The following is a 25,647-nucleotide window of genomic DNA, read 5'->3' as shown; positions in this document are numbered from 1 at the left end:
TCATTTTTTGAAAAGGATTTTATTATTTTTTTTTTTAGAGAGAGAGGGGAAGTGAGGGAGAAAGAAAGGGAGAGAAGTACTGATGTGTCAGAGAAACATCAATCCATTGCTTCGTGCATGCCCCCAACTGGGGGCCTGGCTCACAAACCAGGCATGTGCCTCAACCAGGAATCAAACAGGCAAGCTTTTGTTTGCAGGCTGGTGCTAAACCCACTGAGCCACACCAACTTGTGCTATTTTTCCCTCTTTTTCTGGGTGAGAGGTGCCAGAAAAATTACCTTAGTATACACAAGATTGTATCATGGGCACCGAGAAACTCTCTGCTGAGGGCCCTGAGTGGGGCAAACATGGGACGGGGAGTGGGGAAGGCAGCCACAGAGGCAGCCAGGCTCACTGTTCAGGGATGCGGAGTCCAGTTAGAGGCTCTGCATCGTAGAGGTTTAGTAAGAAAAGCTCCCTGACCTAAAGTGAGGGGAGATCTTTGGGGAGAGAATAGGAACATGGTTCTGTGTATAGGACATGGACACCAGAGCCGACTCTGGTGCAGTGCTCCCCCCCAGCCAGATGGTAGGACGATTGGTGGCAGAGTAGGGGAACTGCAATTGCAGAGCATTAAGGACTGAGACCTTGGGAGTCCAAGTATGGAGCCCCTTGGTAGGGGTGTGGCCTCACTGATTCTGACAGAGAGGAAGGTTATAAGCACCAGGCTGTACCAGGCCATGTTCAACAGTGACACCTTATGGCAGTGAGAAGCCATGGCAGCAGCAGATGGACTGGTGGATGACTAGGCCACAGTGGGGTGTGGACACAGATGGCTCTCACTTGGACTAAGACCTTGGGTTCTCAAACCCTTCATGGTTAGGGGGGAGCCTCAAGAGAATGCCAGATAATCCTTGCAATATAGCCTGTGGTGACTTGAAGGATGAAATGGAAAGATGAGAAAGTTGTGGCATGACTGGTGTTATACAGAGCCTAGGTTAGCACGGGGGGTGGGGTGGGGTGGGGGCGGGCGGGATGTTCACACTGAGACTTGAAAGAGAGGCTAGAGTTGGGCAGGTGCATGGAGTGGGTGAGACAGGAACCAGGCAGAGGGAGTGGAGTGAGGAAAGGCCTGGCAGCAAGAGAACATAGACAACCAAGGAACTGAAAGCCATTAGTGCTATCAGCACCCAAAGGGCCAGCTACAGTTGTGGTGGATACTGGCCAGCAGTATCCATCCCTGCTGTGGATGCTCGTCAAAACACGAGAAAAACATACACAGGGACAACCGAGTCCTGTGGGGGATTGGGATGAAATGGCCACTTTTTCTAGTGGACAGTGTCCCGTTTTCTCACCCAGGCAAGTTTTTATTAAGAATACAGACACAGTTTGTGGATTAACAGTCTGGCAGGGAAGATAAAAAGGAATAGGTAATTTTCAAAGGGACTGACAGAACTCCTGTTGGGATTCTGGGCAGAGTTTGGGGTTTTATCACTTAAAAAGACTACAGGACCTAAAAGGCTAGTTTCATTTCCTGCCCATGCCTTCATATTCTAATTCAATAGCATCCTCCAGCAAGCAGATCTCACAGGATCTTGCATATTCTATGTCCCAGGCCTGATTACCCCAGGGGTCCGCTGACTCTGGTCTGGGCTGCACCGCCCCTGCTATTTCCGCAGGCCTGAGTTGGCCAGAGGAGACAAAGGCAGCTAGGAGACTTGGAATTCTCACAACTAAGAACAAGGACTCAGGCTTTGGCAAAGCCAAGGGGGCAGGGGTTGATGTCGATTACCCCTTCATTTCCACAGCCCCAAGTCTCTTCCCCGAGGCCTCTTCATGATCATGCCTGTCTTAGGCGATTCCCCCCCGTGGGAAATCTTACCCGTCATTGGCTAACTGATCAAGCATAGAAGGCCAGGCACAGAACAGGCACAGTTCATGCCAGGGAAATAAGTTTTGTCTCCTTAGTGGCTCCTGGTTCGGAGGTCTCTCACTCAGCCTAGTCACCGGGGTTACAGCTTCCTGAGACCAGGCAGGGTGGGCCCCAAAATACAGTTGTGGTGAGAAGTGAGGCTGGAGAGCAGGAGGGACTCACAACTTCTGGAATGCTGTCCTCCATCTCACAGTGGAGAACTTGAGACCCCAAGGTGGGAACTACTTGCACAAGGTCACACAGCTGGTTACAGGCCATTGAAAGCTGGAGTCCAGCAGGGAACTATCACTGACCTGCAGGTGTCCAGAGTAGAGCTGCAGGAGGAGGTGGTTGGCTGGGCCTGCTGCCAGAAGAAGTAGGGCTTCGGGCTGGGATGTGGAGAACTGCAGTTGTAGGTTTATGTTGGTCAGAACTGTGGCCACAAACACCTCCAGGTGGTTCTCACCGAAGAAGGAGGCTGTGTGGGAGCAGGAGTCTTGGTTAAGTCTCAGGCCCTTGCCTGGAGAAGGGGAGGTACTACAGAGTTGATAGGTGGGCTTTAGGGAAGGGTTTTATGCTGGCACACCCTCATGGTTCTTCCATGTGGCTGTAAGGTGCCCAGCCTAGATCTTATCTCTGAAGAAGGCCAGACCCAGCAATTCCAAGCAACTTGGGTCTCCTCTTCAGAGATTCCTAGGGCTAGGGGCCTCTGCCAACAATGGCTCTCCTCCCCTGGACTCCAGCAGAATCTCCATCCTGGGTCTGGCTCCTCCCTGGCCCAATGGGAACCATCACTGGCATGATCACCTGCCTGGTGTTCACAGATCCCAGGACTGGAGTTCCAGAAGAACCCAACTGACCCCAGCTCAGATTCCTATTCCTTCTCCTAAGTGCCCTTATACTTTGGCCATGCTTTCCATGCTCTGTCCTACCTCTGTAGGTGGGCTGGGGCCATTGCTGAGGCCTGGTGGTGGTGTTGTCAGGCAGCCCACCCATCTTTGCTTCTCTCTTGGGCCGTGCTCCCAGCTGCCTTTGGGGGGTGGCAGAGGCAGCTTGTTGGCCTGAGTTCACTGAAGAACAAATGTTCTAAAGCCAGATGGAGGCCACATGCAGTGCTGGACCCCAAATGGGCCAAAACTTCCTACATCACTCCATGTTGCATCCTGCTATAGAGCTATTAATGGTCCCTGATGAGCAGTCAGATCCGGTCCCATTGTTTCCACCATGGCTAGGGAGCCAGGAATGACAACAGCTGGGTTCTCCAAGCCTGGGTCTGATATTAAAGTCAAGGCCTAGGAGATGCTAAAGGTCTGCTGGGCAGGCTAGTGGGCCTCCCAAGGCAGAAAGCTCACTGTGCAGCGTCCTTTTTGTCTCATACTGGGACACTTCCGTTTTTTAAGTTGACACCTCTTTCCAGGCATTTTCCCAAAGTTAGCCTCCCTCGACCTCCAACCAGCTGCCATAATTTCTGGTCTATTCCTTTGTGGAGATTAGGGCCAAATATAACTTTGAGTCTGTCCTGCAGATGTCCAGGGCTGGGAAGGGCAGACAGGAATGGGTTAAAGAGATGATTCATCTCCACTGGGCTTCCCTTAAACCACGTGTGAGTGAATAAAGGCTGATGGCTTTTATAGGGGTGATCTGGCACCAGCTACATACCTGCTCATCCTGGGCCAACCTGTGTCAGTTGACATGTGCCTGAGGAAGTAGCCACTGGAGGAGTCTGAGGCTTGCACGCCCTAAGGCAGCCAGCACCACCTGAGGGGCTCTTCCCTGGGCTGGGTCCAAATCCCCTCTAATCATCTCCATTGCCAGCACTTGTTGGAAACATCAGAGCCTTAGTTTGGAAGCTAAAAGAGTCAAATAAGAACTGAAAAACCATCTGGCCCTCATGGTCCAGCAGGCCCGGCAGACCTCAGTGTTGGTGAGGGACATGCCAGGGGACTGGCAGGTGCTGGGCACCTATGGGGTGACTTATCTGCAAGGACTTTGATTCCTTTGTTCCCTAAATTTTTTTTAAAAATTTATTTATTGATTTTGGAGAGAAAGAGAAAGGGGGGGAGGGAGAGAGAGAGAGAGAGAGAGAGAGAGAGAGATAGAGATTATTGTTCCTCTTATTTATGCATTCGTTGGTTGATTCCTGTATGTGTCCTGACCAGTTATTTATTGAACTTGCAACCTTTGTGTATCAGGATGATGCTCTAACCGAGCTACCCAGCTAAGCAGACCACTGATTCTTTAGAACAAAATGGAGCACACTATACTGAGGGCAGCCACAGAGCAGAGGGTGGGGCATGTGGTCCCTGCAGAACAGAGCCACCAACATGGTGGGCCAGAGATCACAGCAGCTGGCAAGAGGTGATTGTAAATTTTTAGAGATTTTTGTGAGCCAGGTGATGTCGCCCAGTAAGAATGTTTATACCAGGGAAAGAGGCCAATGTGACAAGTTAGGGCTCCCTGTCTCCCAGAGAGGCTGTTGCTAAGCATTTACTTGCCTGCCACCCGTAAGGAATGAGTCCTGCATGGGAGTTGAGCCCACATACCCATCCATGCTTCCTTTTGCTAAAGGTGGATATAAACCTTCTGAGCATGGCCAAGTTCAGGGCTCTGGACCAGGCAGGAACTAAAGTAGCTGGCTGGCTCTAACCACTGAGCAACTTGCCTCCAGTGCCCTCAGAGCAGGCCAGTTTGGCCTGGTTTTCCAGGCCTAAGTGGGAGGGCAGCAGGAAGTAGAGGTACTTTCCAGAAGGCTAGAGTCTGAATGGGCTCATTGAGGGGCTGGGCCCTGCTGTTTCCAGTGAGACCAGGCGGGGAAGGACTCATACAAGCAGCCTTGTGCTATGCTGGGAGTGCATAGGTCAGGCATCCCCTCCACCCTGCCGCAACAGAGGTTTCTGAGGCCTTGCTGGCCAGGGTTTTGGAAACTCTGACAGTGCCCCCTACACCCCCACCACCCCTACTTCCTGGTCTCCTTCTGCTCCTCTTACTGTCTCTGATGGGCTGCAGTTGCAAGAACCTAGACTCTCTGTCCTGGAGGGGCAGTGGGAAAGGGACTTTGAATGGATAGGGGGTGCAGGATAAAGAAGTAATGAGCTAGCCCTGGCCAGTGTGGCTTAGTTGGTTGGAGAGTCATTCCATAAACTGAAAGGTGGAAGGTTCGATTTCTGGTCAGGGCACATGCCTAGGTTGTGGGTTCCATTCACCATTAGGACCAATCAATGTTTCTTTCTCACATTTGATCTCTTTCTCTCTCTCCCCCCCTTTCCTCTCTCTCTAAAATCAGTTATTGTGTACTTAAATGAGGATTAAAAAAAAGTAATGAACTAGGGGTCAATCCCCAAGGACTTCCTGGGGGGTGTAGAGGAGCAGAGAAGGAGGAGAATGGATAGCAAAGACAAGTGGGAGCCTGCCAGAAATATAGAGGCTCTGGAAAGTTGAAGACAGAGGAATTGAGGGAAAGGGAACATGCATAAGCCAAGCTTAGTGGCCTAATGGGGTGTTGGGTGGTGGGGGAAGAGAGGAGGCATTAACACTGCCTGGAGACCTTCCCTGGACTCTTTTGGGTGAAGAAGACCCATGATTCATCAAAACACCAGCTCAGGCCTGCAGCAGCTGGAGAAGGGCTGCGTGCTGGTCTCCAGTTCACCATTTTGTGAAATGAGTACTCCTTCCCACCCCTCCCTCCTCCTGTCTGGGGATTACTAATGGAGGCCCCTCCCCCATCTGCATATGGGTATGCAGAGAGTTCATGTTGTGGGCTGCCTGGGCAGTGCCAGTCCTTCTGAATAGGGGGAGCAGGATGGCCACAGGGTCTGGAGATAAGTGAAGGCATGGGAAGAGCCCCCTGGGTACGGGTTTCTCTGCCTGGAAAAAGACATATAGGTGAGTGTCCAGGGCTACAGAGATGTGTATTTGCACGTGTGTGCAAGTGTGTGGGTGGCTGCTGGGTGTGTTTAGGATTTATGTAAGGCTGTGTGTTTGTGCATGTGTGCGTGTGTGGGCTGGGAGCTGCTAGGACAGAGCGGTGATTATGCCCAGGCCTGTCCTGCCCCTCGGTGCCTACCCACCATGACTTGGCTGCGCCAGCTCCATGAAAGGAGCTCTGTGTTCCTGGAAGGTTCCTGCCCCTCCTGCTCAGTGCCCATCCATCCGAGACATTTACTGAAGGTGGAAAAGACCCATAACATCCCACCCTTCCTGCCCATGAACAGGGCACTGCTGTCTGGGCCCAGTGTTGGGTGGCTCTATCCCTGTTCCCAAGACAAGGGCTGGGAACACAGAAAGAGCCTGTGTCCTTCCCTACCAACCCCCTTCTCACATGGGCCCCTAGCAAGTCAGCCTCCCTCTTGCAGAGCATGGTTCCATGGGTATCTTCTGACTCCCTAGAGGGCACTCCTAGGATGTTTATGAATGGGAACCTGGACCCTGCTCCTGGGGGACCACAAACATGAGGCTTACTTGTATCATAATGTGCAACTGTATGCCTGTCAACAGATTCTTGGGACAAGGGGCAGAGTATGTACCTATCAGGCGGTCCCTACCCCAGGCTAGCTAGGGGCAGGTCTCACACATGGGTGCCTTTCTGTGTGGGGACTGCTGCAGACCCTGCTTTTGCTGAGTTCTCAGAACCCCTAGGGCTAGCCAGGCTGTCTCCCTGGCTCTGTCCCATCTGCCTTTGTCTCTGTCTTGGCCTCTCAGTCACCCTGTTGCCTGTCTCTGCCTCTGCTTTCTTCATCTCCTCCTCTTTGTCTTTGCCTCTCTTCTTCCCTCTGCCTCATCCTAGCTGTAGCTGGGAGCATCACTCTTGTTCCAGAACAGTCTAGGGAGCCTGGCTTGGGCCTCTTGCCTTCTCATCCCTGGGTCTCCACTTCCCGGGCGATCAATTCCACACTGTCAATCCTGCATCCCCACTTCCTGCTTGATGAGTTCCACACTATCAGAGTTCTCTGCAGCTCTGCCTACAGTGGGGGACTGGCTCCCACTTCTTTGAAAACCTGCAGTCCTGGCCCTGCCACCTGTCTGGGAACCCCCACCCCAGCTCACCCCTCCCTGGCAATCAATCCCCGTGTGCCAGCTCCAACTGCATTCCTGTGGCCTGGAGGCAGCCAGCAGCCCGGCAGCCAGCATGAGTCATGGGCATACAGCAGCATTCCTTGGTGTCTGCTGCTGCCTGACTTTATAAGTGGAGAGTTTGGAGCCCAGAGCTACTGGGCAGGGGTGGCATGTGGGGATTGCCTGGGCCCACAGTCAGGGTGGTTGGTGGAGACCTGGACACGTGTCTGTTGAAGAGGGACACATTAGTGCCAAGAGGGAGCAGGAACTGCGAGATGGGAGGGAAGAGAGAGTGGAACAATGTAAATTAATTATTAATTCATTATTCATTCACAAATACAATACTGGAGTAATGGGGATAGAGAAGGAGAACAGACCTGGGAAAAGACAGCCTGGGAAAGATATTAAAACTGAGAATGGAAAATTAAGACCCTACACAAAGACTGAACCTAGAGGTCCAGACTGAGGGCCTGAGGGAGATGGAGGAGGAAAAACCTGTGAGAGACAGAAAAGGCCGGATGTGGGCAGTGCGCCTGCTACTATGGACAGGGTCGAGGAGGGGTGAGGAGGGGCACCACCAGCCAGTGGGGAGGGAGGGGCTCCTGCTCTAGGTGAAGGTGGGCTCTTGCACCATAGCTTTTGTCACCAGTGGTGACAAATCCTGATTCCAGACTCAGAGCAGGAAGGGGTGAGACTGGGAGAGTCCCACTGACTGGGAGTCTGAGGGGCTGAGGGGTGGGGTGTTCTGGGAGGGCCAAGACAAGGATGAAGGATTCTTTGTTTTCCCTCACAGATGTGTGTGTGTGAGTGGCCCTGTGTGAGAGCAGGGATGGGCCAGGTGCCCTTCCCCTGCAGCTGGGCCCTCCCTACGGTCACCAGGCTCTCTGGACCTCATGCCAGATCCCCAGTGCTCTGTTCCCCAAGCCAGGGAACCTCTGAGGAGGCAGAAGTAGGGTGAAAATTCCCTCTGATTTACAACCTGGTGGGGCTGGCTCTCCCTATGCTGTCCCCTCTGATTGCAGAGCTGGGAGAGCAAACATACTGGAATGAGTACTCAGTTCCTCAGGGCAGTGCAGACCCTGCACTGCACAGCAGGTAATGGTAGATTTGAGTGTGGGACAAGGGAGGATTTGGTGCTCTGAATACTGGACCATGGCCCTTCCTGGCCATCCACATCTATCTGGACTCCTGGGCAAGGGAGAAGCTGTCACTGTGTCTATTCAAGTGTCAGCCCTTCCCTCAGCATGTCCTACAGCCCCTCACCCCCGAGGTTCAAAGGTTGGCCCTCCCAAACTTATACTTTCCCCCATGCCTGTTGCCTTCAAAGGTAACAAGGGGCAAGGTTACAAAGACAGACTTCGTGTCAGACCAAAGGTACAACATAACCTGCCTGCAGTGGTGACATTGGGGTTGCAAGAGCCAAGGTGAAGATGACTCACCCCCTTCCAGGGCTGGCTGCCTGCAGATCCTCAGTGCTCACTACCTACATCCTGGTTTCCTGATTGAGTCCATAGTGCAGGGCATGATAGCGCCCACAAGGCGTGGCCATAGGAACAACAGCAGATTAGTTCAGTGCCACAGGGAACTTAAAACAGCAGTTGTTCCTGTCCCTCTCAGGAGGCAAGAGCTTGTCCTAGTAGAGTGTGGCTCTACTAGGCTCCTGTGCTTGTGGGCAGACCACTGTCTCTACCTCTCGACACTATAGGACCTCATCTGTGGTCAAGGTGGCCCTGTCCTTCCTCACTTGGAGAACTATTGAGCAACAAGACTCAATCTCAGGGTACTTGACCTTGTGTTTGATTGCAGGCCAAACAGGACAGGGCAGAGCAATGGCTTCCTGACCCTGGTCACTGACGTCAGCTACTGGTCCTCTGACCAAGTGCCTGGAGGCCACCCACGCTATGGGGCATACACTGAGGAACCTGTCCAATTTAGGGACCCCCTCTGGAAGGTGAGTGCCCCTGGAGAGGAAGCAGGGGACCAGTGGGATGGGATGCTGAGCTTGGTCCACAGATGCTGATGGGGCAGGGCTGGTGCCTTGGGCTCTCTGTCCTGTGTCTCTACCCTGGGACCACATGAGGCACAGAGGACGTGAGAGAGGAAATGAAATGAGAGGTTTATCTGGAAGAAGCAGCCCAGAGTTCACACAGGCTGGAAGGCTGGAGCAGGAGGAAGCAGGGCCAGCAGTGGAGTGTGTGTGGAAGGCTGCTGTTCTCCAAGCTCCAGGCATGGAAGGGTGGAACTTTTGTGGCTTGGAGCAATTCAGAGAGGCTTTTCCTTGCCTTATATTTTCCTCCTTATACAGAAGGAGTTCTAGGCCCTTGTTCACATCCTCTTTCCCCTGGCTTTCCTGACTCTGAAGGAAATATGGGTCCCTCATCTCAGTTGACAAGGCTAAGATAGTGGTTCTGGAAAGAAGAGTGAGAGAGCTGGCCTGGCGTTGGGCTTGCCTAGCCTCCCACCCCCAGCAGGGTCCCTGTGAGATTGCTCCCATTTTATAGCTGTAGAAACTGAGGCAAGGAGGACAGTTACTTGTGTGAGGGCCTAAAGAGCAGTGTGGAGTGTGATGCTGTGGGTCTCAGGGAGGCTATGGCACAGAGAAGGGGGTGTTGGTTGTTATGTGGAACTTGGAAGTGGAACATCTGCCTGGGTGTGAGAACTGGCCCCCTGCCTGGGGAAGATACACTTTTTCCCGTTCTGTCCTCAAGCCTCCTTCTTTCAGGGTTGAGGGGGTGGGGAGCAGGGTGGAGAGGGTGGGAGTGAGGCAGTGGGAAGTGTTGGCTTTCCATGAGTGGTTTGGCAGCTGGCCTCCCCAGCGTGGCTGGATAGGGTCTGGTTTGGGGCCTGGAGGATCAGGGAGGGACCTTCTCCAGGACTGGCTGAGGATGGCATGTTCCAGAAAACAGTGATAACTGAGCTAGTTCTGAAGAACGTTTCTCCCTGACCCACCAGCCCATTGAGATCTTAGAGGTCAGAGAAGAGGCTGGAGTGGCGCTGGAGTGGCGGGAGGTTTGGGTTCCACCTGGGGTGCGAAGCCTGCTCCCAGGAGCCTGAGGGGCCATCCCCCCTCTGGCAGAATCCCTTCTGCTCTGCCCATCGATGAGAAACAGCTGAGGGCAGGCTGTTGGAGAGAGGGCTCAGGGCCTCCCTGAGCCTGGCAGACTGGGCTTGGAGACGGTGAGGGTGTGGGCTGGGATGGGGGGACAGTGGAAGCCATGACTGTTGGTTTGGACAGAGGTCTGGACCAATTTGACCTGGCTTGTGCTCAACAGGCTATGTGTCTTAGAGAAGCCACCACTACTCTGCCTTTACTTCCATCTGAATATAGGAAAGGGAGGTAGGATGACCCCACAGACAGAGGTCCCATGTCCAGGAGACCTGGGGGAAACAGAGGACACAGCTTCCCCCCACCCCACAACATACACGCACAATGTGTGTGTGCATGTACACACACACACGCACACTCAGAGCCACATGCTGCCATACTCTCTCTGGCTTCAGTTTTCCCATCTGTGGAAAGGGACCTGGGGTGGGAGACTGACACAAACACCTGACCCCTGGCCAGCTCAGCCCACCCAGGCCAGTGGGAACTGGCTGGTGAAAAGATGTGGTTACTACAGTGGTTACAGCAGAGCTACCTCTGGCCTAAGGGACCACAGGTCTGGCCACATTGGAAGCTCTTAAGGACAGAGCTCAGAGCCTGTGTCCTGTGCCCAGGGCATCTGTCATCCAGGAGAACCATACACATGTGCTGATAGAGGAAGCATCAGTATCTAAGGGAATATGAGGACCAAATGGAGGCGGCATTTAGCCCATATGAATGATTTTCTATTGGCAGAGCTGATGGCAGACTGGAAAAGCAGAAGCTCCTGTACTGGTGGCAGGCTGGCTGGAAGGTGTGGCCTGGGAAGGTAGACCAGGTAACCTCATTGTCCTTGCTAGTGGCCTCTGTGCTAACCAGTTGCCCCAGAGATCCCCAGACTGAGTTCCCCACCATAGGCCTGAATCCTCTTGGCACATGTTCCTGCCTAGCACCCCCACTAACTCTGTAGACCACCCCGCAGTCTGTCTATAACTCCGAGCCGTGCCCACCCTGACACACTCCCTAGTTCATCTCTTTCCTGACCTTAGGCACCACCCCTTTGCTATGGCCCCCATGTCTATCTCTGGCACCTGCCAATGCCCCCTAGACATTATAATACCAGGAACACCCCTAGGAGCCCTCAAACCCAAGCCCACCCATCTCAAGCCAGAGTCAGTGTCATCTCTCCCCAGACCTGCTCCCCATCCAGTGAAGGCCTCACCATCCACCTATTTCTGGGCAGGAATCCAAACGTTGTTTCAGACATTCTCCTTGTCCCTCCTCATGGTCTGCCCATCCTACCCTTAAATTCTCCTTCAAATTCTTGTCTCCCTCTTGCTCCTCTGTGCTATCCCACAAGGCCACCATCCCTTGCCTGGCTTAATAAATTTTCTGCATTGTTTTGCTCATAGTAGCCACAGTTAACCTACAATGGAAACCACTCCATCATCCTCTTGCCTGGAAGCCCCCAATGGCTCCCCATGGCCTCACAATCTAGCCCCAGCCCTCTAGCACAGCACTGATGCCGGGTGCTGGGTGGCCTCGCTCCTGCTCCACAGGCTTTCCTGTGCACCTCCCTCAAACACCCCACTTACCACCCTCAGCAGACCTTGGGCTATTTTCCATCTACACCTGTTAGGTCCCAGCTCCTGGCCTCTGCTCAGGGCCTCTTATCTGGCGAGCTCTTCTTTCCTTTCTGCCTGTGAAATGGCCTCATGCTCCTTCAGAAAAGTTCTCCCCACCCTTCCCCACAGCCCCAAACTCCTCTTCATTGGGAATGCAAAGGTACTCAGCTGTGGCTTGGGCATTCATGTCACTGTCACCTCTTTCCATTAACACTGTGAGTCTTGGGACAAGACTGGCTGCTTGGTGAAAGGAGATGGGAAGAGAAGAGGGAGGGCCCAGCAGAGCGGGAAGGGCAGCCACATTCGCTGTTGGATTGCTGGCAAGGGCTGCACCTGGGGGCTCGACCAGCTCCCCCCAACCTTGTCTCACCTCCAAGGCTTCTTTCTAGTTTTCTGCTGTGCGCAGGGGCAGGGGATTGGACAAAATGTCCCTACCCTGCCCAGTCAGGGAGTGCTTTTCTGGGCCTGTGGTGACACAGTCTGGTGCGTATTTTTAAAGAAAATAGAATCACAGCCCCTATTTATAGCTGGAGGCCATAGCCACAGACGGGAGATAGATGGGATCTGAGGCTGTGCAGGCTCCACAGGGGCTGGGGGTGGGGCCTCCCACGCCTTCCCCACCCCCCCACCCCACCCATTCTCAGTGGCCAAGGAAGTGCCTGTGGGATCTTGACATTCCCTGGGACAGGATGTAGCTGCAGCTGGGGACAGGGGAAGGAGGGGACTTGGGTGAGGAGGATGGAAAATTTCTCTCTGGATTGGTCCCTGGGGCCCAGAGTTCCTGTGGGAATGGGTGGAGGTGAAGTATGTCATGTCTACTGGGAAAGCAAAGAAGGAGTTGAGGAGGTGCCCAGTGTAGAGGGAACACTTTGGACTGCCACCAGGACTGGGCAAGGGAGGAATAGAGCAAGGCCAGAGAGAGGGGGCTGACAGAGACAGAGAGAGAGACGGGATGGGGAAGAGGTCTGTAGTCCAGTTGACCCTGTGTGTGGAAGGGGGATATACAGGGAGCAAGGGAAGGTTTGAAATGGGGCCTCTGACCCACAGAAAGTCCTCCTGGTGCTCTGGGCAGAGCGGTGAGAGTCTGAGTTGGATCCAGCGAGGAAGGGCAGGAATCAGTTATCTCCATGGCCTTCACCTCAGAAAGCCAGGCCATGGCCACACCTACCCCACAGGGCCCAGTACCTAGAGGCCCTCTGTTCTTTGTAATCTCAGGGTGGGAGGCCCAAGCCGGTTTGGAGGTGAAGAAATTCTGTAGAAGCATAGCCAATGCAGTTGGGCTTTGTCACCAAGATCCCTGAATGACTGTCCTGGGTAGATGGGGCAGGGTAACACCCGGAGCACCCGGGGCAGGTCTGGGCTCTGGATTGCTAGGGGGTGAGATCCTAGGCCTGGAGGGATGCAGGTATAGGCTATAGTCTGAGCTCACACCTGCTGCCAGCCTCTATTCTGACCCCTTCCTAGGCTGGACCACTGGGGGGCTGTAGCTTGGGGCAAGTGTCAGGGAGCCAAAGCCACAACTGGTGACTCAGACAGTTAAAAAAAGAAGCATCTCCAAGTGATGACTCATCTGGCTCTGGAGGGGTTGGGTGGGTCTAGCTGGTACAAGGTGGGGTGGTCTGGGTCTATTTTTGATAGGGTGGGGCTGGGGTCAGGGAGTGGAAGATGGGAACTGGGGATGGAGAAGAGCTACTACTCTCATTCTGGGAGAGCCCCAGGGCCCTGTGCCACAAAGGAACGTGGTTTCCCAATGCCAGGGAGCTCTGGCGGGCTGGGCTGCCTCTAAGCCCCTTCCCAGGCCCATCACACATTGCTATGTGGCCCAGAACAAGCCTCTGGCTCTCTCTGGACAGAAGCAGAATTCCCTGTTCTGTTCAGGATTTTAGAGCTGACCTTGGAGAATGAAGATTCTACCCACAGGCCCAGAGAGGGACAGACATCTGCCTAATGCCACGCAGCAGTCCAGGTATCTTACATAAGAGCTACATAGCTGGCTCAGGTTCCTACATCTCCCCTGCCCCAGGGCTATCAACAGTTAGAGGGACAGGCTCTCATCTGAGTACAGAAGTCCCTCCTTATTTGTGGTTTTGCTTTCTGTGGCTTTAGTTACCTGTGGTCAACTGTGATACAAAAATATTAAATGGAAATTCCAGAAATAATTCATAAGTTTTAAACTGTGCATGATTCTGAGTAGCATGAGAAGTCATCCCTTTGTCCAACCTCTCCATGCTGTACACGCTCCCCACCTCTTCATCATTTAGCTGGCTCGATGATCAGATCGATTGTTGTGTTCATCACCCTTAGTTTATTAATGGCCCCGAAGTGCAAGATTAGCAGTGTAGCCTGACTGCTGTGGCTCAGTTGGTTGGGAGATTCCTGGTCAGGACACATGCCTGGGTTGCAGGTTTGGTCCCCAGTTAGGGCGCCTATGAAAGGCACTGACTGATGTTTCTCTCTCTCTCTTTCTCCCTCCCTTCCCTTCTCTCTAAAATAAAGAAATAAAATCTTAAAAAAAGAGAAAAGGTATAAAGTGTTTCCTTTAAGTGAAAATGTGTGTATATATAAGCATACTTTGGAGGTATTGAAGGTTTGAGCAATTAAAAACATTTCATTGCTAAAAAATGCTACCCATGATATGAAAAATGACACCAATAGATTTGTTTGATGCTGGGTCTCCACAAAATTTCAATTTGTAAAACAAACAAACCACAATATCTGTGAAACACAATAAAACTAGGTGTACCATTTAGGAAAGAATATAGTATATATAGGGTTTGATACTACCTGTGGTTTCAGGCATCCACTAGGTGTCTTGGAACATGTCCCCCAGGGAGAAGGAGGGATGACTGTACCTGTGCATAGAGGGGCTCAACTGGGTTCCAGATGGGCAGCTGGAAGTACATGGGCACCAGATGCCCAGAAATGGAGCCTCAGTCGGTGGCTGGCACCTGGATTGCATGAGCACACATCTGGGAAGCTAGCTGGGCTCTGCACAAAGGTCAGTTGAGAAGAGTCAACCCTACAGTGCTGAAGGCAGAGGATGCTCACACATGAGGATCTTGAGCTGGGGGCCCAGACCCTGGCCAGACTCTTATCCTGATTGTCCCTCTAGCACCTGCTTGGGTTTCTCATGTCTTGAGACTCATTTTCCCTTACCTCTACCAACTCTGATCTCGCACGTCCAGGGACTCATCACCAACACTCCAGTGGCTCCAAACAGCCCAGGGCAGAGAGGGTCCCTCACTCCTTCAGTCTGCATTTTGCTTCCCACTGTGTAGCCACTACTGCTTAATGAGTGGTAGTAACAGCCCCATGGCAACTCTGGCAGTTGAGCCGCCTCATGGCCCTGGCCTTCTGCCCCTACCTACCTCCAGAGTGGCCCCAAGGGGACAAGACAGGTGGTTAGGCTCCCCATCATGTAGGAGGTTCTGGTGCCTGGTCCTCTATTTGTCCCCATTCATCTTCTCTTGGGTCAGGTCCAAGTGTCCTTTGGTCATTTGTTCAGGTCACATTGATTGTGTTGTGCCCCGGCTCAGGGATCTCCATCCAGGGACTGTCAGGGTTTGGGGTGGAGCTGGGAGGGCTGTTCTGCTTCTCCTCACAGTGGGAGGGATGCGTGGGTCTCTGCCCAGTGGTCTGTCAGATGCATATCCCCCTCCTGATCCCCCTTTCTGAAGGGTCCTGGGAAGGCTATCAGTTGCTGGCTGACAGCTCCGTTAGAAGCCTACCTCCTCTTGTCTGTGTCACTTTGTCCCGCACAGACCTTCTCTCAGGGTCACCACATCCAATCCCCACCTCGGGCCTTTGTGAAAGATTCCTAAACAGGAGCCCTCATCTTGTGAGGGCTCCCTGCATTCTGGAAGGAGATGGAAATAGAGTAATAGCAGTCTCAGGAGCAGTTACCTACTAAGCCTTTACTCCAGGCAAAGGGCTTTCATCCTTAACAAACAGGGGAGGGAGGAATTATTCGTCCATTTTAGAGAGGAGAAAACAGGCTTAGAAGGGCTGAGTCACTTGCCCAAGGTCATGCATCCAGTCATAGGACGGCAGTTAAACCATAGGCTCTCTAACACTGTTCTCCACCATTAGGTGCTTGGCCTCCTTCCTCCTCCAGCCCTGTGGAGGTTCCCAGAGCTGAGTACTCTCAGTGTGGGGAGGTGGGGCCTGAGTCAGAACTGAGGGTGGAAGAGGAGCTTACTTCTAGTTTCTCAGAGATGCCCAAAAAGGGTGATTCGTTCCTTCCCTGACCACGGTAGGAAGAGTGCTGTGTGTGTGCATATGTGTGTCTGGGCCCAAGGCCTGCCTTGCTGGCCTTCAGCTGCAGGAGAGCTGGGCCGGCCTCAGTCACTGTGCATGAGGGAAGGGACAAGGAGGGGTTGGTGTCATGGGAATCAGCATCCTGGGCCCACTGATATTTATAGTTGTCCCTCCTGAAATGTGGGGGCGGGGGGGAGGGGATGGGGCCGCGGTGTGTGTGTGGGGGGAAGTGTTGCTCTTAAGTGGGAATGGAAGTGGGTCTCTTCTCCCCATCCTCCTCTAAGTCCCAAGGGAGCAGGCTGGCTCAGGCCAGAGGCTCTGCTCTGGTGGTGGAGCTAGAGGCTATGTGTCCTGAGTTAGGGGTTTTCCCCAGAACTTCTGTCTCAGGGGCAGGAGAATACTCTTCCTGCTAGGCACTGAGCCAGGTCGCTGAGCAACACTGTGTGAGTATGTGCATGCTGAGCATCATACTGACGGAAGTCATGACCAGGAGACAAAGGCCATGTGTGGGTAGGGGAAGAAAGGTCTGTAACCTCATAGAGATACAGTCCAGGGGCTCAGAATGAGGGCAGACCAGGCTATGGGCCTCAGCAATCAATGGTTAGAAAGGCTCCCAGAGGTGGTGGTGCTGGAGCTGGACCTCCAAGACTGGGGAGGAAAAACGAAAACCAAGTTGCAGGGAACAGGTTGGGCAAAAGTGAAAGGGTCCCAGGGGCTATGGTTATTATCTGATGACCTAGTTCATCAGTCAGGCTGTGGGACCCAGGATCACCTTGAATGCAGAGGCTGATATATGAAGCAGGGGAGGGGTCTCAGCCCAGCCGTGGTGCCTTTGCAGGCAGGTGGTACCATGAGGCTCTTGCCTACCTGGATGCTTAGGAATGTTCCTTTAGGCTTTAGGAGAGTAGGAATGGGATTTGGGGGCAGGATAAGCTGGGCCTCTAGGCCTGTCTGGAAGATAGCTGGGACTGTGTTTTACGCCCTGCCTTTGGGCCCCCAGACTATGCTCCACCTGGGGAAGGACAGCTTTTAGGGGGTCCTTGGTTATATCATGATCTGGATTCTCTGAAAGCCAGGAAGTTCTTCTTTGTGTCTGACCTGAATCTCCCCTGCTGTCAGCATGTTTTAACTCAAAGCAATTTATTGGTTTTCAGCCTGCCTTTCTTTGTTCCTCCCTTCCTCCCTTCCTTTCTCCCTTCCTCCCTCCCTCCCTCCCTCCCTCCCTCCCTCCCTCCCTCCTCCTTCTTCCTTCCTTCCTTCCTTCCTTCCTTCCTTCCTTCCTTCCTTCCTTCCTGTCATAGAACACTTTATCAAAAACAAAACCCCAGTCTTCTATAACCATATGCTCGCAGAGCTTCTATGCATGAATTAGAGTGGAACATGCATTCCCTCTCCCCAGACACGGCTGTAGAGCCCTGGAGTACCTTGGGTAGAGTCTGCAAACCCCTGGTAGGCTCAGTGATCTCTATGCCCCTTGAGGGCCCAGTCCTGTGTGTGCAGCAAGATAGTGGAGACCCCTGAGAAAAGCAGGTGAGAGGTCTGTCCTTGGGCAGCTGCTGGTCCTGTGGCAAGGCCACACCCAAACCAGGGTATAAGGACGATGAGCAGAGAGGCCCAATCCCTACTCTGCTAAGGACTTTCTGTGTGACTCTGAGAGAGTAGCTGGCCCTTTCTGGGCCCTGGTTTCCCTGCGAACCATGGGGCAGAGGCCTGGGGTGGGGAGTCTCTGCAGTAAGGTCTGGGAGGGGAGGTGGTCTTGCTGACCCACCACAACAGTTAAACCATGGGAGAAACACACACTGAGACAATTTAGTAGGAGCAGTGGCGGGAGGCCTGGCAGAACCAGCTCCTTCACAGGCTGGGAGCCGGCAGGGCTTGGGCAGGAGCTGAGTGGGAGGAAGACATGGTCGACAGGATAGGCACTGTCTAAAATATGTCACCAAGTCACCTTGCTGTGGCTTCCCCAGAGCCACAACCCTGCACCTGAGACAAATGTGGCTTCCTCTGCCATTTCAGCTGTTAGAGGAGAAGTGGGCTTTCTTGAAGAGTATTTACCTATTCTTTCAGAAAGTAGAGAAAATTTGGAGAGGTGAGGGGATGTTGAAGGGGAATGGGGAGACGGGAACAGAGATCTAGGGGCCTCGGGGAGACCTCTCTCCCCTGCTTGGGGGCCTGAGCTTACTGGTGGGTGGCCGTCCACCTGGCCATAACTTGGAAAGCCAGCTGTTGTTGGTGCCGTGGCCTGTGTGCTCAGTGACCTGAGGCCAGCCCCTCTTGGGCCTTGAGCCTCATTTTCTCAACTGTAAAACAGGATTTTCTTGGCGTGCAGGGCTGTGAGGCTGCGGCAGTGTGATCGGCACTTCCCCCAGGCCATCTCTGGAGGTAAGGGCCCTGTTATAACATAGCTGCACCCTCTCCCCTGGTTGCAGTTATGGGCCCTCGTGAGAAGCAGGAAGAACTAGGACCCCCTACCCCAGAGAATATCCAAGTACAAAATTGTTCATACTAATTCAGTTAATTCAAAAATTCTTCCTACACATGCATCAATAATGGTAACATAGTACTTCTAGAATATAGCCCAAGCCTGCTCCTGAAGAAGGAATCCTAACTCTAGAATTCTGGCTCTACAGAACTGGACTGGAGTTGGGGCTGGAGGCATGTTGGAAGCAAAGGGGAGCTGGATAGGGCCAGGAATCGAAGGAGCAGAGGACCACGGAGGGAGTGGGCTTAAGTCCTAGACCCAAAGGCCCTGTTGTTCGTTTGCTCTGGGCACTGAATAGGAGCCACAGCCCAACATAGCACCCTCCCCTCATCTTGTCCTCACTTGCCTCATCCAGGCACCACCCAGGTAGGAGGCAGCAGCCACCCACCCAGGTCTGTGAGTGCAGTTGGCTGTGTGCTGGGTTCTCTGTCTTCATGTGTGAGCCCACATCTGTATGCACCGGTGAGTGTGTATGTAAGGGTGATTTCCAACTTGCCCTCCCTTGCTGGCCACCTCCTGGGCAGCACGCCCAGTTCCCAGACAAAGCCTATATACTTCCTCTGAGAGCTCCCCACACAACCTACTCCCTCCTAGCCATGGCCAGGGCCAGTGGCCTGGACCACCTGGCCCGGCCCCTCCTGGGCCCCCGAGGTGGCTATGCTGAAAGACCCTTATTGTCCTGCCCAGGTTGGCGGGCAAACATTGGGGGCTCATTTATACTTGGTTCTGGAACAGCTTTTCCAGAGTCTTGGTGGGCTGGGCCAAGGACCCTGGCCCCTGCCCTGCCCCAGAGGCTCAGGGCAGCATGTGCGTGGCTCAGAGGTTGTCTCCAACATCATTGGTTCCCTCCCTACCCCAGAACACCCTCAGAGTCTGCCCTGGTTCAATTCCTTGCACCTGATTCCCCTATGTTCTCTAAGACACCCCCGTTAGTTCAGAGCCCCTCCCCTTGCCCAGGTTACACAGGAACCCTCCCTTCCAGGTGCCACTTTAGCCCCTCATCTTCTACCTTTCAAAGTCAGCTATGCCGGCCAAGGAAGAGATGCAGGAGCCACTGGCCCTGTGCTTACTCTGACCTCTAGATTTGCCTCTCCACATCAGCTCAAATCCAGTCTCTTCAATGCTTGTCACTCTGCTGAGGGCCTCCCACAGTGCTCTGAAGGAGCTGGATGCCATACTTGTCACCTCTAGTCAGAGTGGCCCAAGCCTAGCCCCCACAAAAGGCAGGAACTCCCTCAAAGCAAGACTGGGAGTTCTTCCTCAGTAGCTGGGCTCCTCTGTGGGACTTAACAGCACTTTGCTTCCTCCCTGGGGCCTCAGTTTCCATGTCTGTACAATTAGAAGGTTGGCCTAGATCATTTCCAAGGGTGTTTGACTCTCAGGCCTCATGACCTGAAAGCCTAATATGTGTCAATCTGGTACCTAGATCTTGTAGGCCTTTGGGGCCAGGGATGTCCATGGGTGGTGGGAGGGACACACTCCTCAGGCAGGGGCTTCCCCTATTGCAGAGACTAGGACAGGGAGCAAGGCCAGGCATGGTGACAAAGATGGGTTTTTGGAGGGGAGCTGTGCCTGGGAGGAGGAGAGGATACCGGCTCACTCACCCCCTATCCATTTTCAAGTCCTTCCTAAAGGCAGCAGTTGGTTCAACATTATAAAGTTCCACTGGCACATGCAGCTCTCCTCTCTAAAACCTTTGGTGGCTCCTCAAGAAAACATAGGTGGCTCCTCAAGAAGACATTTTGCCATTTAAGGTTTCTGTGCCCAATGCAATTGCTTTCCCTGGCTTGTGCTCAAAATGTGCCTTGCAGCCAGGTCTTCAGCTCAACATCTCTCTGCTCGTGCCCAGGGCCTCTGCTCCCCGAGACCCTTCCTGGAGTGCCGACCTTTTCACACCCTCTGAGTCCTAGCCCAAGGGTCACTCTCTGTCTCGCCTCAGCTTGCTTCTGCCTTTCTCTTCTCCATACGTTTTTTTTTTTTTCTGGATCTTGATGGAAATGATAGGAATTGCTGTTTGACTTTTAATTTGCTGTTCTGCCTCCTGAATGAATCCAAGTTCAGCCTGTGCATTCTGTGTACTCCTCATTGTCCAGCATGGTGTCAATGCTGAAGACATTTTGAGAGGCTCTTTCAAGTTGAAGCCCAAGAAAGTAGTGGAATCTTTCCCTTGACTAGAGGTTGGGGAACTACATGAACGGACCTCCCCAATCACCTAAGTTGTCCCCTTCCCGCCTCCTTAAAGGCCTAGCCCATCACCCAGGCCCTGAGATTATGGAGAATGGGATCCCTGGGAATAGTAGCAGAAAGCTTGGGGATCCGGCTCTGACTCACACTAGTGTGTGGGGGGGAGGGTCTTCCCCTGACTCATTTCCCTTCTCATGTCCTGGGCTCTTGGAAGGGAGACTCAGCCCTTCCTCTGCTCAAAGTTGCTCTTGGGAATGGTCCTGAAATCTGCAGGCTGAAGCACTAATTCATACATGAGGCTACAGTTCTTATGGAATAACTAGACTATGCCTTAACTAAAGGGAGAATACTGCAATGGTGGGATTTCTGGCATTGTGACTGAGAGGAGACATATCCTAGCACCCTTCAGAAGGCAGACTACCATTCAGCCTCTGCTGGGGTCAGCCACCAATGCCTGGGACAGGGAGGTTGCGCAGGGCTGTCTGGGCGACAAGTGCATGCTGGAGGGTAGTACATGGAGGCCTAGATGCATCCCTGCATCTAGGAGGCTGGAGAGTGGGTGGTCCTGTCTGTCACCCACCAGGTCTTCTCAGTGAGGAGAGAGGAGAGAGGACAGGAAGGGGAAGAGGAGGGCAGGAGGAAGGTGGTGATGAAGAAGCCAGACAGAAAATTCACCTGGTTACAAGTGGAGTAGGGGTAGGAGGAGCAGGAGCTGAGCTGGGAGGCAGCTGGAGGAGGTGGAGGCTGAGGTGTCTGTGCCCCACCCCACCCAGCATAGGGTGGGGCAGAGTGGCTGTCTCCCCATTTCTTGCTTTGCAGTACTCCTCATTCCTGGCCTGGGTTGCTGAAGCTGGGGTACTTCTCACTGGGTGTTCTTTGGGCAGTACGTGGTCGCGGAAAGCCTGCTGGGCTCAGGGAGCCCGGGTGGCATTGAGGTGGCTCCACTGGGTATGGAGAACAATCCTGGACAGAGCCATGCCCTAGGCAATCCTACTCTGGGGCCAAGGTCAGGAAACCAGAGCCCATGTAACCCTGAGATGGAGAGTGTCGGTGCCTGCTGGAACTCCCGGAGACCCCAGCCTAGGGTGGCAGGAGCTCAGCCTCCTTGTCCCCTGGTCTGGGGGCCACTCCTGGGCCCTCTTGCCCCTTTTCTTTAAGAAATCTGCCACAGCTCCTGCCAGTCTGGGTCGATGTCTCAGGCCCCTCACTTACCTGCAGATGCTGGTTCTGCCAACATAGCCAAGGTCAAAGCCAGGGCCAGGGCAGGGGCCAGGGTTGGGTGCCGAGGGCCTGGATGCATCACAGCAGGCTGGTGGCAGGACTTGAGAGGAGCCCAGCAGGATCCAGAACCTGGGCAACAAAGTCTCCAGTTGAGAGATCGGGCTCTTTTGGTGTGGGCTGGGCTCCTGGTGTCTGCCGCCGACTTAACTCGGGGGGCGGAGCAGGAGGCGCGACCAGGCCAGACCAGCGCTCCGGTTTCATCAGGCTGGGGCTCCCCGCCTGCCCCCCCAACAACCTTCTTAAAGGGCCAGTGCTGGGCTGCTCTTTCCCATGCAGGGGTCAGGGGATCCTTATAGCTCAGTCAGACTCAGGCTTTACTTTGAAGTCTTGGACCAAAGTCCCAGAGGACACCAGACCCACATGAGTTGGACTAGCCCACTCACTTCTCTCTTCTTTTGCTTTTGCAAGGGTTGGTAGTGGTGGTGGAGGGGTCCTCACACTAGGCCTAGGAGAAAGGACCCCACCACACAGACTGCTTTGGGGCCTCTTTGGCTCTGAGGTCTCCTCAGGACTCTGCGCAGAGAGGCACCAGCCTGAGGTTTTACACTGGCTCTGTGCTCACTGGTGTTGCAACCTTGACCTTCTCTGCCATGCAGGGAGGGCCTCAGTTCCCCAGTCTGTGAAGGGGAGATGTTCTGTACTCACCCACAAGGCAGGAAGGATTCTCAATTCCATGGTATCATTTGCCTCAAAATAACACTGCAAGGTGGGTAAAACCACTCTTCCCCCATTTCATGGAGTAAGAAACTGGCTCAGAGCTGGATGTGATTCTTTCAAGGCCCCCAGGTGGAGATGAGGCCCTTGACCATTTGGTACCAGGACTCCAGGCCTCCTGGCTCCTGAATTTGATGTTTCAAATTTCTGGGGCTGCCTCCTGGAAATCTGGCCCTGGATTTAGCTCCTACCTAACAGCTTCGGGCTGGGGCCCTGCTCCTCTTGGCTCCTTCCCAGGCAACAACATCATCCTTGTCCCAAATAGGAGGAGAAAATGCCATATTATTGCAGAGCTTCCAGGGCCTAGAGGCTCTGCCTGTTCTCTGCTGGCCCCAGTATCAGCATTGCCTGGCCTCAGTTTTTTTGTCTAGTGAGTGGGGGGCAGAGCACCCCTGGAGTGCTCTCCCTTCTTCCATCAGAACCTCTCTGTCCCACCTGCCTGCTTCAGCCCACCCTCAATCTCACCAAGTACACTCTCCCCAATTTTCCCCCTTGACCCAGTAACATCCCCACTATGCGTACAAACTTTACAGTTTGCAACAAAATTGAGCCCCATTTTCAGATGAAGAAACTGAGGCTTAGAGAACTTACAGGACTTGGGTAAGTGTCCACAGCTGCTAAGAGCTGGAGCCAGGTCTTTGACCCCCAGCCCAGAACTCCTCCCATCATGGCATAGTGCGGCAGCTGAGGTCTGTGAGGTGGTTGTGAGCATTGGTCTTGAATCCAGCCCTGATTTCAAATTCCAGCTTGACCTTCTCTGCCATGCAGGGAGGGCCTCAGTTTCCCAGTCTGTAAAGGAGAGATGTGCTACACTCGCCCACAGGGCAGGAAGGATTCTCAATTCCATGGTATCCAGCTAAATAATTAGCTGTCCAAACTTGAGCAAGTTGCTTTACCTTTCTGTGGCTCGGTTTCTTTGTTTCTAAAATTGGATTTGTGAGGGTTAAATGCTTTAATGTACCTCAGGGGCCTAGCCCAGGGCCCGGTGTAAAGCAAGTGCTCAGAAATACTAGTCTTGTTTCTCCTTTTCTGTAGTCCTGCTGCCCATCCTCCTGTGTTTCTCTTTGCATAGGTTTTACACTCTTTACTCCCCTTAAAGGAAAACCCTCAGCCTCTAAAGGCTGAACTTCCCCCCTCGGAGGCAGCTGCCTATAGTAGGCACTCAATAAATGCATTCTGGGGTTGACTAAGAAGCCAGTTGCTTCTGTTCTATGGGAATTTTGGCAAACCTAAGAAGTCCTGTCTAGTTCACCCTAAAAGGCCTGGGGCAGGGCTGTGCTCAGCTCATTTCAGTGGCAATAAAACCATTGATTCCACAATTTGTCCCTTTTTTCCCCTTCTCCCCAAGTCACTAAGGCACCTGGTCCTTATTAGGGGTTAATTACTGCCCAAGTGTGGGCCTGGGGCATGGGGGTGGGGATTGCTGGGAAGATTGTGTTTAGAGGAATAGAGCTTTAATTTTAGGAATGACAAAAGAAGATTGGAGAAGGCCTTTGCTTATTTATGAATCAGAAACTTAGGTGGAGTCTTCCATGCACCCCATCTTGCCGTTCTTCCCCCTCTCCATCTCCTGCCTTCTGCCCGATCGCTGTGCGCACAGATTTACCTACCAGGAGTCCACTGTGGCACCTTCAGCCTCAGTTGTGAATGGAGTCAGGATTAGCTCAAAGCCCCACCTACCTTGCTGCTCGCTAGGGAAAGAAATAGGCCCAGAAAAATGACGGCAACTCAACTTCTCTGCTGGGCCTCCTAGTTTACAAAACATTCATCTGGTCTTCTGACAACCCTGGGAGGCGGTGTGTCTGGAGACAGTATTCCCTTTTCACTGATGAGAAGACTGAGGCTGCAGTGGAAGAGTGATGCTGGAGCTCTGGCACACACAGGCCTGGCCTTGGCTCAGCCTGCAGTCCAGCGTTTAAATCCCAGAGCAGTGTGGAGAGGCATCATGCCAGGCAGACTGTCAGAAAGTTGGGACCCTGCATTGCTTTTGAACTGGTCCCTGACCACGCCCCACTGTGTCAGAGCAAGTTGTTGGACTGGGCAGTGCCTGCTGCCTGCTCCTCAGTTGCTCCCTCCCTAGCCTCTTTAGCATGCTTTCTGAGACCCTGAAGCTCTGGCTCTGAGTAGAGCTGGCCAGGGCCTCCTGGTCACTCTTACCTTCAATGCTTTGGGACGAAGAGTACTCACTCTGGCAGTAGCCTTGGCCAGGGCCTGGCACTCTGAATGCCTCTGTGTTTTGCACTCTGACCGCCTGGGCCCCACCCAAGAGCCTGTAGCCAAAGCCAGTTTGCTGGTAAAGGGTGGTGCTGGTGCCCTAGATGAGATGGTACCTGAGCTGGGGTATGCTCCCACTGCCCAGGTCCTGCTGTCAGGGAATTGGCCTTCTGCCATGAACACAGAGCTCAGGCCACTACAGTGCAAGGGGACACAGTCTTCTGGCCCTGATTCCATGGCCCTGGAGTCTCATGGGCCTGGACCTCTAACCAGGGGCCTCTGCTAGGAGTGATCTTGCTCCTGCTCTAGGCTGAAGGTATTGATGGAGCTACTCCAAGTGCAGGAGCCAGGCACAGAAGGGGTGGGGCAGCTATCCCAACAATCATAAAATTTAGGAGCTGAAAAATTTTATTTGCTGACCTCGGGGGCTGGATGTGGACTGAAGACCAGTGGCAGGACTTTGCCTTGGCCAGGGACAGGGTCTGAACCATGCTTAAGCCCTACTGGGGGGGACAGACTGGGGGTGGGAGGAGCCTCTCAGAGCCTCTGTTCCCAGGAGCAGACACTCATCTTCCATACCGCATCCACAAAGGCTGCGGCTACAGTGGCTATGACCAGCTGGCTGCAGCTGACTTCCCCTGGGGTTGCACTATTTCTAAATATTGGTTCATGTTGTTAACCCCTGCTGTGCGCTACCAGCAGAGATCTGGCTTTCTGCAAAGAGAGCCTGGTGGAGGGGAGGGGAGGGGAATGGTCAGTCCCCGTTTGAATGGAAAATCTGTGCATATATTTGCTCAGGGTCCAGGGCTGGGGAGGTCTTCCCATAAGGATGAGAAATACCTGCTCAAGATTATGAATGAGGCTT

General features: G+C 53.4%; 1 protein-coding gene across 1 annotated transcript in view; it reads right to left on the bottom strand.

The window, feature by feature from the left end:
• Positions 1-21,999, bottom strand: part of CSPG4 (chondroitin sulfate proteoglycan 4) — a 49,285-nt gene extending 27,286 nt beyond the window's left edge. Inside the window, 2 exon segments of the mRNA XM_036013063.1 lie at positions 2,206-2,369; positions 21,786-21,999. Coding sequence (XP_035868956.1) covers positions 2,206-2,369; positions 21,786-21,873 — 252 coding nt within the window. The 5' untranslated portion in view covers positions 21,874-21,999.
• Between the last annotated feature and the right edge of the window lie 3,648 nt (positions 22,000-25,647).

This window comes from Phyllostomus discolor, chromosome 1 (assembly GCF_004126475.2).
Source record: "Phyllostomus discolor isolate MPI-MPIP mPhyDis1 chromosome 1, mPhyDis1.pri.v3, whole genome shotgun sequence".
Taxonomy (NCBI): Eukaryota; Metazoa; Chordata; class Mammalia; order Chiroptera; family Phyllostomidae; genus Phyllostomus; species Phyllostomus discolor.
This window is presented reverse-complemented; position numbering and strand designations above follow the sequence as displayed.